Genomic DNA, 20,582 nt, shown 5'->3' with positions numbered 1-20,582 from the left:
TTACCATGTTGGCCAGGCTGGTCTCAAACTCCTGACCTCAAGTGATCCTTCCCGCCTTGGCCTCCAAAGTGCTGGGATTACAGGCTTGAGCCACCACACCTGGCCCCCTTTCAGTTTTTAAACTGATGTTTTTTGAATTTAGTTAAAGTGACCCAGTTCTATAATGTTTAATAAACTCTAAGTGAACGAACAAAATTGCATCTTTGTACATGCAAAACAGAAGACCAGAGATTGACCCCAAAGTTGTCCCTGCAGGGGTTTACAATCTAGTGCAACATGGTAGGGAGATAACACTTCTATAGATGATACAGAAAGAAAACTGAGCCAGGAGTAAAAGGACATGAATGCTAGATACATCTTCTTCATTTAATTTATTTATCCAACAAATATTTAATAGGCAACTATTATGTATCAGATATCTGCTAGACTTTAGCTATACAGCAATGGGAAAAAAAAAAAGGCATGGGCCTTGTTCTTATGAAACGTAAGTACCCAATGAAGGATAAATATGTCAGCAATCATAAAAATTCATTCAACAAATATGTATTTAGTACAAAATATGTACCAGGCACTGTTCTAGGCACTTGAGATGATGACGAAAAAGTGGACAGAGATTTGTCCCCATAAAGGGTTTACATTCCAGTAGAAGACAGAAAAAAACCTCTAGACACAGAAAAAAACCTCTACATTCCAGTAGAAGACAGAAAAAAACCTCTAGACACAATAAATAAGTTATGTATATATCTTAATAGAGGGTGATAAATACTATGGGAAAAGGGAGAAAAGTAGGGTAAGGGTTTTTAGTAATGGGACAGGGATGAAGATAGGATTTGGGATGGGTTGTCATTTTAAACAGGACAGTCAGTGTAGCCTCATTGAGAAGGGGATATAAAAGTGAAAATTTGTAGGAGTTGGGGGAATTGACTATACAAGTATCCAGGGAAAGTGTATTTTGGTAGAGAGAACAGCCAATGTAAAAGAGTCTAATATGGGAGTATCCAGGAGTGTTCCAGGTTTAGAAACAAGGCTCAGTTGTCTGGAGCTGGGTCGGCAAGGGAGAGAAAAACAGGCATAGAAGAGTGGGTGTGGATTATGTAGGGCCATGTGGGCCATTGTAAGGACTTTGGCTTTCACTGAGATAAATGGGGAGCCATTGTAGGGGTTTGATCACAGAGCGATATGACCTGACTTACATTTGAACTGAATGACTTGTTTCATATTACAACGTATAACTGTAGATCATGATAGATGTGTTCTAAAATAGGATAAGAGAGGGACCTAATTTGAAATATCTGTTTGATCTTGGACCCTAAGCTTAGCCAACCTCAGCCCTCCCTCACTGGGTCATTGTGGTGAGGCCTTGACAACGTGCTGTATTCATATGCACATGCTGTATACTATTCTTTGAAATAATGCAGAATGAAACAGAATCCAGTGTGAGATTATGAGCTACACACTGTATTAGTAGTAAAAGCATGAGTTGCATTGTTGAAAGGGGCAGTGTCACCCCCAAAGGGGTGAAGATTGGTTCTTGGGAAGTAAAAAAAAAAACAAAACAGTTCTCTTTTAATGTACAAAACACAGATGTATATACAATATGCAAACAGATATGTAGTATATCTGCAGCATTTTTATTTCATGGGGAAAATATCTGAAAAGGATCCTTTGGGGGCAGGGAAGGGAGAGTGTGTGATCATGAAAAAACATTGGAAAATACTGAGTTAAGGAAGAGATTTAGTAGATTTAGTAGCAGAAAGATCACTGAGCTGGAGGTTCAAAAACCACAGCTAAAGTCAACTCTGCCATTAACTTTTTGTGTAAACTTGGACCATTCACTTCTGATTTCTAGGTTTAAATTTTTTTCAAATGTAAAATAAAATGTTTGAATAATCTCTTAGGTTTTCACCAGCTCTAAAACTAGGAGAAGATTTGAATTGGAATCCATTCAGTTAAAAACACCTGATTATGGAACCTATCAAAATGTGTAAGGTATTTGGACCCATTGAATGTCACTTTTCAATAAAATAAACCTCCAGTGTCAATAGCTTTTGAAGTCTCTGGCCTCTTTTTCCTTACCCATTCTTTAAGCTAGAATTCTAGAAATGCTGCTCTAATTCCCAGTAGAAGATTCCTGGATACAATATTGAAGTCTAAGAGTACAATGAAGTTTCGCCAAGAAGATGCCCATCAAATGTTCTGAAGCTTGTCAACTGGAGTTGCATTGCTTCACAGTTTTCACATGATTTCTAGACATTAAAGTCCCTTTACAACCTAGCTGGGTTGTCACTTCAAGGAGAAAGACGTATGTGGTGTGGCGAAGGTAAGCAGGAATTAGCAGGATCGAGTAACCAGATTTAAAAAAAAAAAAAAAAAAAAAAAAAGGGAGAGGGCACACATATTGACAGCATCTGTGGATGGCATCAATTGAACAGCCTTGTGCATACAATTTTTTATTGCTTATCCAGACCTGGGCTCATTGCACTAAGAAAACCTTAAATAGTTTTTCCTCAGTTTTACTTTTCTCTTCTGAGCTCTCTAATTACATTTGAAAGCCCCTTTGAAGAAAGAGAATGTGTCTTCTAACGCTTTTGTTGTGCTCAATTCAGCATTCTGTAAATGATAGGATTTTAGTGAGTGTTTGTTGATGGTGATGATCATGCAGATTTAAGAGGGAAAAATAAAAATTAAAGCCATAAGTCTTTGAGTCCCTAATTTTGGGCGGTCTATACTGACGTGTCTATAGGCCAGAACATTTATCTTCTTTTCCTTCTGCTGTTTAATCACCTAGTGGAGTTTCCAGATAAGAAATGTAAATGGAATTCATTACCTAACCAGGCCATGTAATTCATTTATCATAGGGTATCAATAGGCAAAGAATTGTTCTATGTGGTAAATTCAGTAGTAAATAGATGAGAGGCCATTGTGAAGAACTATAGCTCTCCACTGAACAGCGAGTGTTCTTGAATGTTGTCAACATTTGGAGGCTGTTGGAGGAGGGAGCTCTATTGATGAAAAATGGCTACGTATTCAAAATTTCAGGGCATACCAGGAAGATAATTCAATTCAATCTCTGGCTTACCCAAACAATCTTGAAGTTACTGCCAATGAGGAAATCCCCAGGGTCTAATAAAAATATCTTTAGGAGTGAAGGAGTTAACTGAGTGTGTAAGCTTTATCTTCTGTCCAATGGACTTGTGGTTTGCTTATTAAAGTCCCCAGTAAATGATTGTTAGAGACCTGTCATTGATAGCAGTTGCTAGTTGCTGCCTTTTAAAAGCCCGTTGATTCCTCTGCAAGGTGGTGCAGCATCCTCTGTCCCTTCACTCATTTCGGATCTGCTCAGGCCTGCCTGTAAAAAGATCTCTCAGATCAATAAGCATGAATGACGAAGACTACAGCACCATCTATGACACAATCCAAAATGAGAGGACATATGAGGTTCCAGACCAGCCAGAAGAAAATGAAAGTCCCCATTATGATGATGTCCAGGAGTACTTAAGGCCAGAAAATGATTTATATGCCACTCAGCTGAATGCCTATGAGTATGATTTTGTGTCAGTCTATACCATTAATGGTGAAGAGACCAGCTTGGCCTCTGCCCAGTCAGAAGACAGAGGCTACCTCCTGCCTGATGAGATATACTCTGAGCTCCAGGAGGCTCAGCCAGGTGAGCTCCAGGAGGACAGGGGCATCTCAATGGAAGGGTTATATTCACCAACCCAGGACCAGCAACCCTGCCCAGAGGGGCTCCAGGAGAATGGGAGTGTGATGAAGGAAGACCTGCCTTCTCCTTCAAGCTTCACCATTCAGCATAGTAAAGCCTTCTCTATCAGCAAGTATTCCTCCACCTGCTATTCTGATGCTGAAGGTTTGGAAGAAAAGGAAGGAGCTCGCATGAACCCTGAGATTTGCCTCTTTGTGAAGGTAAGGTCTGCCTCTGACAGGTACACCCTGTGCATGTAGATATTGTGACTGCTGTTTTATTTTGCTCTGAATGACCAGGGAAAGATTCATAATGTCATGGTCCTTGGATCTCAATACATATTCAAGAGCCGGAGTGACTAAATCAGTCATTAGAGTGTACTCAGCTCTTTTCAAAATTAGAGGAATTGGAAGGTGCATTTAAAGTGTGTGTTTAATCGTTGACTTTTGCATACCACGAGCAAAGCATGTTTCAAAAGGGTTCACATGACGGAACCAAAATTGCTGCCCAAATCCTTGCCGTTGTGACTGACATTAAGTACATTTTTCTGTCTGGTTATATTTCCTTTGTCAACATGTTTAAAAGTGAAACCAAAGCTTGTGACAGAAAGACCTTCTTGTGCTTCTAAGGTCACAGATTTGTCAGATAGGTGGTCAATAAAGGCTATCTCTGTCACTAGCTTGCCCCTTTGGCACCAATATAACTAAAAATCCGTTGAAGTCAAATGATTTCAGTAGTAGTAAGACGCTAACTACCAGTGTTAATGTTTAATGCCTATGATATCTAAACAGAACCTTGGCGATCTTTGTATTAGACGACAAAGTAATAAAGTTATGGTTATAAATATTATCAAAATGTTAAGTGTTTCATACCTAAACAAATCATCTTTATTAATTAAGATGGCAGGCCCTTTTTCCCCAATGTCTCCCCCACAATGTGCATATTTATGTGATTTTTAAAAATGTTTTCACATTTATTAGTATAAATATATTAGTAAATGCTGCTTTTTCTTGCCAATAAAAATGATTATGAACCTACAAAAACCATAGTCCATACTCATTTCTCTCTCCGTCAGTTCCCAGTAACAGTTCTGATGAAACACACTTTACTCATTTTGCCTTTTATTGTCTTCTACTTTGTTCTTTTCTCTAATTGTTTTGTGGGTAAATCATGGATCACTTATCCTACTACAAGGTCCTTTTAAAAATAATCTAGTATAGTACTTGGTTCACACATATGTACCAGACACATTGCCCTGTACTCCGCTGAGCATTTTGGGAGGAAAGGGCTGTGCAAGACAAGGCCCTTGCTCTTAAATAATGAATAATAGGGTGACAGAGACAGACTTGCACTCAATGCATTCTAATACAATATAGTAAGAGATGAAACAGAGGAGTGAGTGGAGTGTGTGGGTGTTCAGAGAAGGAGTGCTGAGGTGTGTACTGAGTTTGGAGCAGCTCCACGGAGGAGGTGATGTTAGAACAGGTGCATTCAAGCAGTTTTCCAGCCTCCATATCCACATCACCACTGTCACACTGTGCAAACAAACTTTTTTTTTTTTTTTTTTTTTTTTTTTGAGATAGAGTCTCACTCTGTCACCCAGGCTGAAGTGCAATGGCATGATCTCAGCTCTCTGCAACTTCCACCTTCCAGGTTCTAGTGATTCTCCTGCTTCAGCCTCCCGAGTAGCTGGGATTACAGGCGTGTGCCACCTGGTCTGGCTAATTTTTGAATTTTTAGTAGAGATGGGGTTTCACCATGTTGACCAGCTGGTCTCAAACTCCTGATCTCAAGTGATCCGCCCTTCTCAACTTCCCAAAGTGCTGGGATTACAGACATGAGCCACGGCTCCTGGCCACAGACTTTTTTAAAGTGAGGACTAGATGTACTTTTTTTTTTTTCTCATGACAGAAGCATCCATGCAAACTGCAACAGGCAAAGTGGGTCATCACCATGATCATCATCATTGTCATCATCACCATGGACCCATCTGACATTATTTCTAAATTTGGCTAAGTGTTTATCTCACTAGAAATTAACCTATGGCTGGTATTGAGCAAAAACAAAAGTAGTAGGAAAAAGAAGTGTTGGTACTTCCTGGCAGTACCGGCAACAGGGAAAATTGATTAACTATAACATGTAATTCCTAAATTACTTAAAATTTCCTAAAGCAAATATTAGATTTAACTCTTTAAGTTTACATTATTTTTAGCGTAATTGTGTGAACCGAAAGGCCAGAGAGTGTCCCACTGACGTCAGCTTCTATGCATAAACTCCTTTTTAAGGGTATTCAGTAATAAAACGAGTGGCAGTTATAATCCCTGCTTCCCAGTTCCACACTTGGCCCCATCTTCACTGAAGTTCCTTATCCAATGTTGAATGGAAGTGGAATATACAAAATCGGGTAAAATAGGGCCTTCTCTGCTTGAGTGAAGAGAACTATAGGGTCTGAGTGTGACCTCAGGCCTTTTCCTCCTCCCAGCTCTGTGGAAGGGATGCTGGTTTCCCGCACTGGAGAAGGCTTTGTGGCTCACCATCTTCCTAGCAGGGCTTATGGCTTTGCAGTTCTGGGTGTTCTTCTCCTGGGCTGTTTTAGTGTGGACCACTGGGCTGCATTTATACTTGTATTCGTTTGTGTATGTTTCCACCTGTTCTAGACATGTTGGCGAGAATATCATGCAGGTTTGTAAGTATATGTTTAACCAACATTTTATTGAGGCTTAATCATTTCATAGTGTTGACCAATTATTTAATTAAGTAACATATGCCATTCATTTATTCATTCAACAGATCTGGTGCCAGGTGCTGGGTTTACACCAATGAAGAAAAAAAAAAGTCTCGTCTCCCATGCACTTTTTTTTTTTTTTTTTTGAGACAGAGTTTCACTCTGTCACCCAGGCTGGAGTGCAGCTCATGGCAACCTCCGCCTCCCGAGTAGCTTAGATTACAGGCATGTGCCCCCATGCCCAGGTAATTTTTGTATTTTTAGTAGAGATGGGTTTTCACTATGCTGTTCAGGATGGTCTCGATCTTCTGACTTCAAGTGATCCACTCGCCTCAGCCTCCCAAAGTGCTGGGATTACAGGCATGAGCCATTGTGCCCGGCCATGTCTCCCATGCACTTTGCATTGTAGAGAGAGAGACAACTGATAAACAAATAAATATAAAATATGGCTAATGGTGAAAGTGCTATAAAACAGGATATGGGTGTATTAATTTCTTATTTCTGCTCTAACGAATTACCTAAAACTTAGTGAATTAAAACAATACAAACAATCTCTTACAGTTCTGGGGGTCTGAAGTCTGAAATGAGTCTTATGGGGCTAAACTCAAGGTGTCAGCAGAGCTGTGTTCCTAGGCTCTGGGGAGAATTTGTTTCTTTCTCTTTTCCATCTTCTAGAAGCAGATCTCATTCCTCGCGCATGGCCCACACCACATCACCTCTTCTCTCCCAGTTTCCATCATCCCATTGCCTTCTTCCCACTCCTTTTGCATTTCTCTTGTAAGGAACTCTGCGATTAGATTAGACCCACAAGGATAATCCAGGATAATCTCCTCATTTTAAAATTCTTAATTTAATCACATTTGCAAGTCCCTTTGTTATACAACGTAATCTGCAACTTCTGGGAATTCGGACATGGCCGTATTTAGCAGATGGGGAGTGATGGTGAGTAGGGGCGAGGCGGTAGTGTGGCTGCAGTGGGTGAGCGAGGGAGACAAGGTGGGAGGAGATGAGGCTGGAGAGGTGCAGAGGCACAGACCATGATCACAGTAGCCCTTAGGGGCCACTGGGGGAGCCTCACTCACTCTGAGTGATAGGGGGAGTCACTGGGCAATTTTGGAAGGAATAGTATGGCCACCTTTTTGTAACAGGCTGTAGCTGGGAAGGTTAGACACAGTAGCAGGGAAAACAGTTTAGAGGCAACTGACAAACTTCAGGCAGGAGATGAGGGTGCATTACTACGACAGCAGTGGGGCATTGGGATTGTTTTGAAGAGAAAGCCCAAGCATTTTGCTGAAGTATTTGATGTGGGCGAAAAGAAAAATAAAGAGCCATGGTTGACTCTAGAGATTTTAGTGACCTATGGACCCCTTCTCAGAAATTGTGTGATTGAGAAGCTGATATTGGCTTATGTGTCTGTGTGTATGTATGCCAAGGAGAGAGGAAGGGGTGGTGAGAGATGGAGAAAGAGAAAAGCATTCTAGTATTTTGTTTAATGCAAAGGAAGAAACTATTCTGATAATGGTTATTGCAAACAAAAATGGTACAAATAAACACCATTTGTCCTGTATATAATATATGTCATTTATTATGGAAGCAGAATACGTTTTAGAGCAGGTTTTTGTTTTTGTCTTGAGACACGGTCTCACACTGTTGCCCAAGCTGGAGGGCAATGGTGCAAACACAGCTCATTGCCACCTCCATCTCCTGGGCTCAAGCCATTCTCCCGTCTCAGCCTCTAGAATAGCTGGGACCACCGGTGTGCACCACCATACTCAGTTAATTATAATTTTTTTTTTTTGTAGAGACAGTGTCTTACCATGTTGCCAGGGCTGTTCTTACATTCCTGGGCTAAAGTGATTCTTCCACCTCAGCCTCCCAGAATGCTGAAGCCTCTGTGCCCAGCCCCTAGAGCAGGTTTTGAAGTCTGGTTGCATGGATTTGAAACCTGGTTTAGCAGATTAATTTCTGTTAAATTATTGAGCTTCTCTCAGCCTCAATTTTCTCCTTGATAAAATGGATGTTATGATACCTTCCTCATAGGGTTGTTGTAAAGATTAAATAAGATAATGCTTATAAGTTGCTTAGTATAGTGTCTGACATATGGTAAATGTCAATATATAGGAGCCTAAATTATTACTTATTGTGATGAATTTGAACCATTCAGGAAATAACGTTTTATTTTAAGCATAGTACTTTGCAGCAAGCATTCAATAAATATCCTATTGGGTTATTCTAACATGAGAATATAATATTGTGGAAAGAGCAGTGGTCAGGGAATTCTAACACAACTTTGTCAATACTTTTGTATAAAATGTCCCTGAACCAAGTTTCTTCATCCTTGAAAGGCAATCTTTCCTAACTCTTACAGTCTTAGATTCCAAGGTGTATGGCCCCAGCTCCTGGTCAGTGTGTACATGTGTATATGGCACCACCTATTATCCACTCTAGGATACTGCTCAAGCACTGAGTATGGTCTCTAGATTTGGCTGTGGTTAGAAAAGTTGACGTGAGAACAACACTCCTGTCCATACTCAGCTCATGTGAAGCCTGTCCGTTGGAAAGTGTCTGCAGCTTATCTCTGATAAGCTATCTCTGATAGAGAGCCTATCTCTGATAGAGCATTTATAGGGCCCTCATGCAGGGATGTACAGGTTGTGCACTGAACAAGTTTAGGGGACACTATTCACAGAGAATGTAAATGTTGTCCTGCTGAAGTCAGGCAACAGAACCACCCTGGTTAATATTTCTTAGACTCATAGCCCATAATTATTCTAAAGGAATTACTCACTATAATTTGGCTCAGCATAGTAAAGTGCCCCAGATTGTCAGTAATTGCTTTTATTGCCATACCAGAGGTGCCCGTTGTGGTTACAGGGGTCATGGTATTCAAAATGGGGCACTCAGCATAATCCATTTTAATACTATAATTAGAATGAAAAATAATAAGCAGCATTTCTGTTGAACTTTAATCATCTTAAATGTTAATATTTTATATATTTTACAATGATCACAGTGCACTTTTATGGTAGTATATATATATACACACACACATATAATTTGTAAGTGAGTAATTGTGCATCTATTGTGGGTAAATGTTTTATATTGATAGAGATATGCAATTTTTAAAAACATTACTGATTTGTAGGCTTTCCTTCCTTTTCTGCTATGATCTATGGGCCTGGACCGCTTTCCTTGGCCAAGATCTGATGAAAAGAGATCCCCTTACCTCCCAGGTTCTTTCTGGATGTTTTCATAAGCAACACATTTGGTCCATTTGCCTTGGAGGCAAACAAAGCTTTATATTAGCAGGTGAGAAACTTATAAAATCCCCTTGAGGAAATGAGATAAATGAAGCTGGATTAGGAAGTTGAGATGTGGCTCAATGGATGTCCCAGGCAGTGGGCTCAGCAGAAGCAAAGGCACAGCCAACACTCACATATGTATGGCGAGGTCCATTTTGTTGGGTGGGTCAGAAGGCCCACATAGGTGAAGAGCAGATGATGAAATTGAAGAACTAGGAGTGCTGCCTTTCACTGCAAACTAAGGGGCTTGGTTCTTATCCTAAAGCAATCAAGAGTAATAAAATGTTCTGAGGAAGATACCATGAGCAAAACAAGGTTTAGGGTAACAAGCAAATTAAAAAGAATTTCCACCTGCCAGCTAGAATAGAACCAAACAGACATCATGCTTTGTTTCAAAGATTAGTTCAAGTATTTAGATGTAAACACATCATGTATCATTAACACTGTATATTTTCAACTGATCATCTGGGTGTGTCCAAATATTTAAATCTGTGGCTTCATATAAACCAATTTTGGTGGAAAAAGCTAGCTGGTATGATGCTGATTTATATATATCTATCTGTGTATCCAGCTACTTTATATTTTGTGAGGGTAAGGGGGAGATATCCGGATTCAGCGCAAGGTTTTGATTGTTATTTTAGTATAGTTTCCAGTTTAAAAAGTGTGTTTGCATGGCATGGGATAGCCTGGCTGGACTTACTTAATTAGAGTGCTAGGAACACAATCAAGGCCCAGTTTTGTTCAAAATTATTTTCTAGGTGCCCATATGAACTGGTTTGCTTTGTGAATCAATGCCATTAATCAAAGAGTCGCAGAATCTTAGCACTGTGCCAAGAATGTGGAAAGTCAGAGGAGTGAAGCAACCTTCCTAAGGCTGCCTGCAAATCACTGGCAAGCTAGCACACTGGGCTGTCCATCCAGGGGATTTTTCTTTATATCAGCATTCCTAGCCTGGGAATATGTTCATATGTTCATGAATATGCTTCGGGAGGTTCAGGAACATTCTAGAACCCTATGCAAAGATATTTGTGCCAGATGATTTCAGGAGGGTCCATGAACTCTCAGAAATGTTAACTATCACTGTGATGCTTTCCACTTTCCCTGCTTGCGTACTCGCTCCCATGTGGGAGGGGTAGAATATGCTGTGAGGTGAATAAATCCTTTTCTTTACTGTGGAGTCATCCACTTGCTCTAAGCCTTTCAGTGCCTTGAGGAACCATGGGAAGAAACCTTCACGAAAGAATAATAAAGAAGCATCACTAAATAATCATGTGAGAGTTATGTTAACTCTGAAAATGAAAGTGATGTGATACTCTGAAATACATATCCCCAAATTGGGGCCCATATTTTTTCTAAAGAAAGTTTTGCAATTTTTCTGCCAAGAGACTACAAACTCAATGCCAATGCATCCACTGCTAATCCCATCATCCTGGACAGTATTACCAATTGTACACACGAAAACTTCTGAATAACTTGGATTTCTGTTTCTCCTTTACTTTCAATAATCCAATTGATTTCACCTCTCAAAATATTATCTCCTTTCATCTTGGTTACTAATGATCAGTGTCATCTTGACCACAGCTGTTTAACTGGTCACTCTGCCTCTAGAGTCATCCATCTCCCAAGGACCCCCCACCTAGCCACAAGAATGGTCCACATTCCTTTCTTCCTTTCTTCCTTTCTTCCTTCCTTCCTTTCTTCCTTCCTTCCTTCCTTTCTTTCTTTCTTTCTTTTCTTCCTTTCTTTCTCTTTTTCTTTCTTTCTTTCCCTCTTTCTTTCTTTCCCCCTTTCTTTCTTTCTTTCCCTCTTTCTTTCTTTTGTTTTAAGTTGAGGGGTACATGAGCAGGTTTGTTATATAGGTAAATTTGTGTTATGGGGGTTTTTTGTACAGATTATTTCATCACTCAAGTATTAAGCCTAGTCCCTTTTGTTATTTTTCCTGATCCTCTCTCTCCTCCCTCCCTCTATCCTCCGATAGGCCCCAGTATGTGTTGTTCCCCTCTATTTGTCTGTGTGTTCTCATCATTTAGCTCCCGCTTATGAGTGAGAACATGCAGTGTTTGGTTTTCTGTTCCTGCATTAGTTTGCTAAGAATAATGGCCTCCAACTCTACCCATGTTCCTGCGAAGAACATAATCTCATTCTTTTTTATGACTGCATAGTATTCCATGGTATATATGTACCACATTTTCTTTATCCAGTCTACCATTGATAGGCATTCAGATTGATTCCATGTCTTTGCTATTGCGAATAGTCCTGCAATGAACATACACATCTGTTTGTCTCATAGAACAATTTATATTTCTTTGGGTATATACCCAGTAATGGGATTGCTGGGTAGAATGGCAGTTCTGTTTTTAGGTCTCTGAGGAATCACCACACTGCTTTCCAATGGTTGAATTAATTTACACTCCAATCAACAGTGTATAAGTGGCCATTTTTCTCTGCAACTTTGCCAGCACCTTTTATTTTTTGACTTTTTAATAATAGCCATTCTGACTGGTAGATGGTATTTCATTGTGATTTTGATTTGTACTTCTCTAAAAATTAGTGATAAGCTTTTTTTCATATGGTTGTTGGCTGCATGTATGTCTTCTTTTGAAAAGTGTCTGTTCATGTCCTTTGCCCACTTTTTAACTTTTTAAAGTTTCTTTTAGATGCTGCATGTTAGACCTTTGTCAGATACATAGTTTGCAAAATTTTTCTCCTCTTCTGTTGGTTGCTTACTCTGTTGATAGTTTCTTTTGCTGTTCAGAAGCTCTTTAGTTTAATTAGATCCCATTTGTTTCAACCATTTTTGGCATCTTTGTCATGAAATCTTTGCCTGTTTCTATGCCCAGAATGGTATTGCCTGGGTTGTCTTCCAAGGTTTTTATAGTTCTGGGCTTTACATTTAAGTCTTTAATCTATCTTGAGTTGATTTTTGTATATAATATAAAGAAGGGGTTCCAGTTTCAATCTTCTTCATATGGCTAGACAGTTATCCCAGCACAATTTATTGAATAGGGAGTCCTTTCCCCTTGCTTGTTTTTGTCAGCTTTGTCAAAGATCTGATGGTTACAGGTGTGCGGTCTTATTTTGGAGCTCTCTATTCTGTATCATTGGTCAATGTGTCTGTTTTTGTACCAATACCATGCTGGTTTGGTTACTGTAGCCTTGCAGTATAGTTTGAAGTTGGGTAGAGTGATGCCTCCAGCTTTGTTCTTTTTGCTTAGGATTGCCTTGGCTATTTGGGTCCTTTTTTGGTTCCATATGAATTTTAAAATAGTTTTTTTTTTTTTTTTTTTTTGGTTCTGTGAAGAATGTCATTGGTAGTTTGATAGGAATAGCATTGAATCCATAAATTGCTTTGGGCAGTATGGCCATTTTAATGATATTAATTCTCCCTATACACAAGCATGGAATGTTTTCCCATTTGTTTGTGTCCTCTCTGATTTCTTTGAGTAGTGTTTTATAATTCTCATTGTAAAGATTTTTCAACTCCCTGGTTAGCTGTATTCCTAGGTATTTTATTCTTTTATAGCAATCATGAAAGGGATTGCATTCCTGATTTGGCACTCAGCTTGACTGTTGTTGGTGTATAGGAATACTAGTGATTTTTGTACATTGATTTTATATCCTGAAACTTCACTGAATTTGTTTACTAGCTTGAGCAGCTTTTGGGCCAAGACTATGGGGTTTTCTAGATATAAAATCATGTCATCTGCAAACAAGGATATTTTAAATTCTTCTATACCTATTTGGATGCCTTTTATTTCTTTCTCTTACCTGATTGTTCTGGACAGAACTTCCAATACTATGTTGAATAGGAGTGGTGAGAGAGAGCCTTCTTGTCTTGTCTTGTGTCTTGTACCTATATCAAAAGGTATACTTACAGCTTTTGTTCATTCAGTATGATGTTGGCTGTCGGCTTGTCACAGATGGCTCTTATTATTTTGAGGTATGTTCCTTTGATACCTAGTTTATTGAGAGTTCTTAGCATGAAGCGATGTTGAATTTTATCAAAAGCATTTTCTGCATCTATTGAGATAATAATTTTTTTTGTCTTTAGTTCTGTGTATGTGATGAGTCACATTTATTGATTTGCATATGTTGAACCAACCTTGCATCCCAGGGAAAAAATTTACTTGATCGTGGTGGATAAGCTTTTTGATGTGTTGCTGAATTCAGTTTGTAAGTATTTTGTTGAAGATTTTTGCATTGATGTTCATCACAGATACTGGCCTGAAGTTTTCTTTTTTTGTTGTATCTTTGCCACGTTTTGCTATTAGGATGATGTTTGCCTCATAGAATAAGTAAGGAAGGAGTCCCTCCTCTTCAATTTTTTTGGAATAGTTTTAGTAGAAAAGGTACCAGCTCTTCTTTGTACATCTAGTGGGATTCAGCTGTGAATCTGTCTGGTCGTGGTTTTTTTTTTTTTTTTTTTTCTTTTTGGTAGACTATTTATTACAGATTCGATTCCAGAACTCATTATTGGTCTGTTCAGGGATTCAGTCTTGGGAGGGTGTATGTGTCCAGGAATGTATCAATTTTCTTCTAGATTTTCTCATTTGCATGCATAGAGGTGTTCATCATATTCTCTGATGGTTATTTGTATTCCTGTGAAGTCAGTGATAATATCCCTTTTGTTGTTTCTAATCGTGTTTATTTGGATCTTCTCTCTTTTACACATGCTTTTTAGAGCACATCAGACCATGCCATTCCCCTGCTTCTAGTTATGTAGTAGCTCCCTATTGCCCCAGGAAAAAGACCAGGATGAAAGGAATGCATAAAAGTTTCTCATGATACATCAGGCTTTTAGCTAAGACTTCATTACTTGCCACTTCTCATTCACCCTGTGTCTTAAAAATGTTCACTAGCCTGTACTTCCCTGCACACTTCATGATTCTGGGCCTGTGCTCAAGCTGCCCCCTTTCAATGCTTTTCCTTCCTCTCCTTTCAAATGCAGCCTAGAAGTCACCTCTTCAGGAGGGCTTTCCTTGTCCCTCCAGAAAAGGCTGGGCTGTATCGGTTTTGCGCTCCTTCATTGTTCTTACTTTAATGTATTAGTTTGCCAGGACTTCTGCCATAAAGTATCACAAACTGGATGACTTAAACAACAGAACTTTACTTTCTCACAATACTGGAGGCTAGAAGACCAAGATCAAGGTGTTGACAGGGTTGGTTTCTTCTGAGTCATCTCTCCATGGCTTGTAGATCACCATCTTTTCTCTCTGTCTTCACATGGTCTTCTCCCTGTGCATGTCTGTGTCCTGATCTTCTCCTCTTATAAGAATACCAGTCATTTTGGATTAGGGCTCACCCTAACGACCTCATTTTAACTTAATCACCTCTTTAAAGACCCTATCTCTAAATGCAGCCACGTTCTGAGGGTTTAGGATTTCAACATACAAATTTGGGGGGTACGTATACAATTCAGTCCATAACATTTAAAGCTATGATTACTTGTTTATGTCTTTATATGTCCCTAGCTGTGAACTATTGCCTCCATTCTCATATACTTGGTCCATGGCATACTTAAAATGATGGTTGAATGAAGGAAGGAGGGAGGAAATAAGTTACCCCCAGGAATCTCCAGGGTAATGAGGGAGGAGGAAGCCTTGGGCCAGTAACTGGCAGCAGTAGTAAGAGTGGTAGTCCAAGCCCTCTGTATCAGCTTTGTAGGGTTGCTGTAACAAATTACCACAAACATGGTGGTTTAAAACAACAGAAACTTATTCTCTCACAGTTCTTGATGCCAGAGTCTAAAGATAGGGTATTGTCAGGGCCACACTCCCTCCGAAGGCTCTAGGAGAGAGTTCTTTCTTGTATTTTTTAGATTCTGTTGGCTTCTGGCAATCTTTGGCTTGTGGTTGCATCACGCCAATCTCTGCCTCCTTCATCACATGGCCTTCTCCCTGGTGTTCTTGTATCTGTTTCCCCTTATCTTCTCTCATAAAGACTTGGGATTGGATATAGGGCCACCTTAATTCAGGATGATTTCATCTCAAGATCCTTAGCTTAAATTACATCTACAAATACCCTTTTTCCAAATAAGGTCACATTTTCAGGTTCCAGGTGGACATAACTTTTTAAGGCCACTCTTCAACCCACTATCCTCCTGAAGGAAGAATGAGTTGGATTGAATGGGAACCCCCAGACATGGGCAACCAGTCTCAGAATCCATATTTTCCCCAAGAACTTACTGGACTGTTTGTATCTTCATTTCTTTAGTTCTCAGGCATTCATTAGAATGCCTGGCACATTCCTAACATCATCCTGAAGTTGGACAGAAAGCCAATATTCTGAGTGCTTATTTGACCTGTTGAGCTCTAAAGGGACATTGGAGTCAAAGGACTTGAGGATTTGCACAGCAATTGGGGTTAGACACCGCAAGGAGCAGCCTGGGCTAGAACTAATTCAATGCATCCTTGTTCCTGGGCCTGCCTCTGTGTTTCTGCATTAATATGATTTACCGAACACTGTTTTGTCAACAGACACGGAAGCCAAACTAGATGTGATGATCAGGAGAAAAGGTGCAGTGTCAACCCTGCAGGAGAGAATATCAGCTGGCCAGGATGTGGCTTCCAATCAGAATATCAAGAGGGAGATAGTATTAGTCAGTAGGGGTCATTTTTTTTGGACTCCCATTTCTTAAAGGGTAGTTTACCAGACTATCAGCTCCTTAAGGAAGGAATCCTGTTTCTTATCTCTGTAGCTCTGTGTCCTGTGGGGGCACTGAGCTTGTTGCAGTGGGGGAACTCTGTAAATGTTGGTCAAAGTGAACTAAACAGTTACCCCTGAGACCCTCAGCTAGCCTTCATTCACCCAATGGAGTAAAGACCATCCCTTGGAACGAAATTGCAACCTGGATACTCAATTCCCCTGCTGTAAACCTTCTCTATTGCCAACATGATCAAGTTCACCTTTGAGCATCCCATTACAAAGCCTTTGCATGTTCTGCGCCTAACAATCTAATGGCTTCTCTAATTCCATCTTCCACCATGCTCTGCCTCACTCACTGTGTCCCCCAGGAGTGCTGAGCTCTCCACAAATAGGATGCTATTCTGCTCCATCCAGCTTTGCCCATGCTGATACCTCTGCCTACAGCACCTTCTCCTCTCCTTCATCTGGTCAAATCCTTGTCTTTCTGGACTCATATTCCCTGGAAAGCTGTTTCTGAACCTTCAGGTCATTCTAAGTACTCTCCCTCAGTGTCTGCCTTCATTTTAGCACCTCTTACCTCATTTTACAATTATCTGGTTAAGCGTGTATCTCCCCTAGTCTGTTACAAGACTGAAAGCTCCACAAGGAAAGCACTTTCCAGCTACATCTTATTCACCCATGTACCCCCACAGTTAGCACAAAGTCTGGTCCATAGTCAGGGCTCATAAATATGTGTTGATTAAACCAAATTGGTTATGGGGGGGGATAGTTCAGTTTGCTTTTGGAGGGAAAGCTTCTTGGTGTGTTCTGGGAAATTTGGTCAGTATTCAAGCAAAGATCGTCGAGTACCTGCAGCTATTGATACTTGACTTTAGGGTAGAGTGAGGTGAATGGCAAGTCCTGGTGACAAACCAGTTAGTCAGGGAGAAAACAGAGAAGGGAAAATTCACACTCTTAGGCATCCTATGCTTTTGTAAATGGGAAAAAGGGGAGATAGTGAGTAAAAAATAGAGATGCTCCTACATAGAAACAGGATTTTGACTCAAGTCCTGTTGAGCAGCAGCAGGTTTTGGAACCCAGCTGACATTGTCCCCCCCGCCCCTGCCCCTTAAATGGGTTGATTATTTGCCTGGTTCTAAGTATGAAAAGTACAAAAGATAGAGTTGCTCCCCAACCATACTCCTTCAAATACCTCATTTCCATTTTCAGAGGCAGTCCTTTCTACACATTTCATTAATATGCCCCTTGAGACATTCTATGTGCATTCCAGCAAATATGTGTACAAGTTTGTATATTTGGAATTCTCTCCTTTTTTTCATTTTATGTGACACCAATGCATAATACCATATACCCTAGTATGTACCTTGCTTTATGGGGCCAGCTGTATGGAGATATAATTTACATACATTGAAAGTCCACAATTTTAAGTGCGTATTTGAGGGAGTTTTGACAAATGTATGCAGTCATGTAACCACCACCGCAATCATGATGTGGCACATTCCCATCACCTCAAAAGGCTCTGTCCTACCTTCTTTGCTGTGAGTCCCCTCCCAGACACCTCCTGCCTCCTAGAAGGATCTTTCTATTACGATAGTTTTCTCTTTTAAAACATATTGCATAAATAGACTTAAACTCTGTGTAATCTTGTGTGTGTGCTTTCTTTCATAATGCTTTTGAACTCATCTACGTTGGTACGTATATCAGCAGTTGATCCCTTTTTATTACTGAATTGTATTCTGTTGTGTGAATGTCTTGTGCTACAATTTTTTTATGCATTCTGCAATTGAGGGCACCTGGATTCTTTTCCAGTTTTTGGCTTTTAATAATGAGGCTGCTATAAACATTTGTGTATAAGCTTTTGTGTTGATTATGTTTTGTATTTCTCTTGGGTAAATATTTATAAGTGTAATTATTTAGTTATAAGTTTAGTGAATGTTTAACCTTAAAAAAAAAAAACCTTGCAAATTGTTTTCAAAGTCACTGTCAAAATTTGTATGAGATTTCTAGCTACTGCCTTTCCAGCATTCAGCATTGCCAGTTTTTTAAGTTTGAAGCATACTGATAAATATATCATGGTATTTCACGAAATTGTAGCTTTAATTTTTATTTTTCTGGTGACTAATTAGGCTGAGCATCTTTTCATGTACTTATTAGTCATCCTTTTGTCTTCTTCGGTGAAGCACCTATTCAAATATTTTGCTTATTATTTTAGTATTTGATCTTATTATTATTAAATTTATTAAATTTTAAAACCTCTTTATATAGTCAAGACAATTTCTTTATACATGTTTTGCAAATAGTTTATAAATATGGCCTGACTTTTCATTTTCATAACAGTGTCTTTTGAAGAGCAGATGTTTTTTGTTTTGATGAAGCCCATTTATCAATTCTTTAATGCCGTGGTATGTGTTTTTTGTGTGCTATCTAGGAAATGTTTGTCTAACCCAAGGTCACAAAGATTTTTTGTTTTCTTCCAGAACTTTTATAGCTCTGGTTCTATCATCCACTTGAAGTTTATTTTGTATATGGTACAACATATGGATTTATTTTCTTCCCTTTCCTCCCTCCCTTCCTCCCTTCCTTCCTTCCTTCTTTCCCTTTAATGTCAAATACATTGATTAATTTTCAAATGTTAAACCAATCTTGTATTTCTGGGCTAAACCCCACTTAGTAATGACTTATTATTATTTTATAGACTTCTAAATTTGACTTGCTACAATTTTGTTGTTGAATTTACAACAATGTTGTTGATATGTTGTTGATATGTAGAATGTTGTAGATATGTTTCTAGATTTGATTTGCTACAATTTTGTTAAATATTTTTGCATATTCATGAGAAATATTTGGGTGTAGTTTTATTTTAATTTATTCTTCTGGATTTAATATTAGGATAATGCCCACCTAGAATGAGTTGGGAATGTGTTTCCTCTTCTATTTTCTGAAAGAGTTTTTGTGCAAGTGATACTATTTCTTCCCCAATGGTTTGGCACAATTCACTAGTAAAACTATCTTTACCAGAGATTTCTTGGTGGGAAGGTTTTTCCCCTTGCAAATTCAGTGAATTTAATAGATATAGGGATATTCAGATTACTGCTTTCTTTGTCACTGAGTTTGATAATTTGTTTCCTTCAAATTATTTGCTTTTTAAATTATTGAATTTATTGTCAATTCTCTCTTCATATTTTCTTCTGCCTTCTTAAATGTATGATGTATGTTTATATGGCAGTTTTAATGTCCTTATATACTAATTTTGATCATTTTAGCCATATATGGGTTTATATTTATTGATTGATTTTTTTCACACTTGGTTATGTGTCGCATTTTCTTAGTTATTTACATACACTAGTAATATATTTTGGCTGCCAGACATACTGAATATTATCTTGTTGGATGCTGGATTTTGTTGTATTCCTTTAAAAAGTGTCAGGCTTCATTCTGGGATGTAGTTAAGTGACATAGAATGAATTTAATCCTTTTGTGGCTTGCTTTTAAGCTTTGTAGGAGTGTGTCCAGAAACACCCTAGTCTATACAGCTCATGTGGTTTCATTACCAAAGCAATGGCCTCCGAGGACTCTGCCCAATGCCCTATGTACTAGGAGGTCTTTCCATTCTTCCTACTGGGAACACAAATTATTACCAGCCCTGTGTAAGATCCTGGGATTGTTTCTTTTATGCATCTCTAGTTCTTTTCTCATACTTGATAGTTTTCTCACATGCACATGCAGATCAGGACTTAGCCAAAGACTCAAGGGGACCCCTCTGCAGATCTCGAGAGTGCTTTCTAAGTTCTCTCTTTGTGTCAGGAACTCCACCTCCTCTGGTATTTAGATCTGTAAATTCTATCTGCCTTGACCTTCCCAAACTCCAGACTCCAAACTCCATTGTCTGCTCAACTCAGAGAGACTGCCAGGCTATGTTTGGGTCCTGTGTATCCTGTTCCTAATGTCTGAAAACCATCGTTTCATATACTTTGTCTGCTGGTACTGTTGTATTTGTTAAGGGTAAATCTTTCTTTTACTCTGTCAGGCCAGAAGTGGAGGTTGTCGCAATTGACTCTAAGATTTCCATTTATCTTGAGTTGCTTCTCTGTTCTTCTGAAATATTGCCCTTTTGAGTTCAAGAATGAGTTGGAGTTTGGCATGTAGTCATAAAGTTCAACTGGACTAAAATCCAGTGATAATAATCATTAAAGTGACATTGTGAGAT

At 39.1% G+C, this 20,582-nt stretch overlaps 1 protein-coding gene across 1 annotated transcript in view; it reads left to right on the top strand.

Annotated features, from left to right (window-relative positions):
• The first annotated feature begins 3,363 nt into the window (after positions 1-3,363).
• The window catches only part of CLIC5 (chloride intracellular channel 5), a 178,487-nt gene continuing 161,268 nt past the window's right edge, over positions 3,364-20,582 (top strand). The window contains exon 1 of the mRNA XM_050789021.1: positions 3,364-3,924. Coding sequence (XP_050644978.1) covers positions 3,379-3,924 — 546 coding nt within the window. The 5' untranslated portion in view covers positions 3,364-3,378. The remainder of the gene's footprint in view (positions 3,925-20,582) is intronic.

The sequence above is a fragment of the Macaca thibetana genome, chromosome 4 (assembly GCF_024542745.1).
Source record: "Macaca thibetana thibetana isolate TM-01 chromosome 4, ASM2454274v1, whole genome shotgun sequence".
In the NCBI taxonomy this organism is placed as follows: domain Eukaryota; kingdom Metazoa; phylum Chordata; class Mammalia; order Primates; family Cercopithecidae; genus Macaca; species Macaca thibetana.
Note: the sequence above shows the minus strand (reverse complement) of the source record. Positions and strands in the feature narration are given on the sequence as shown.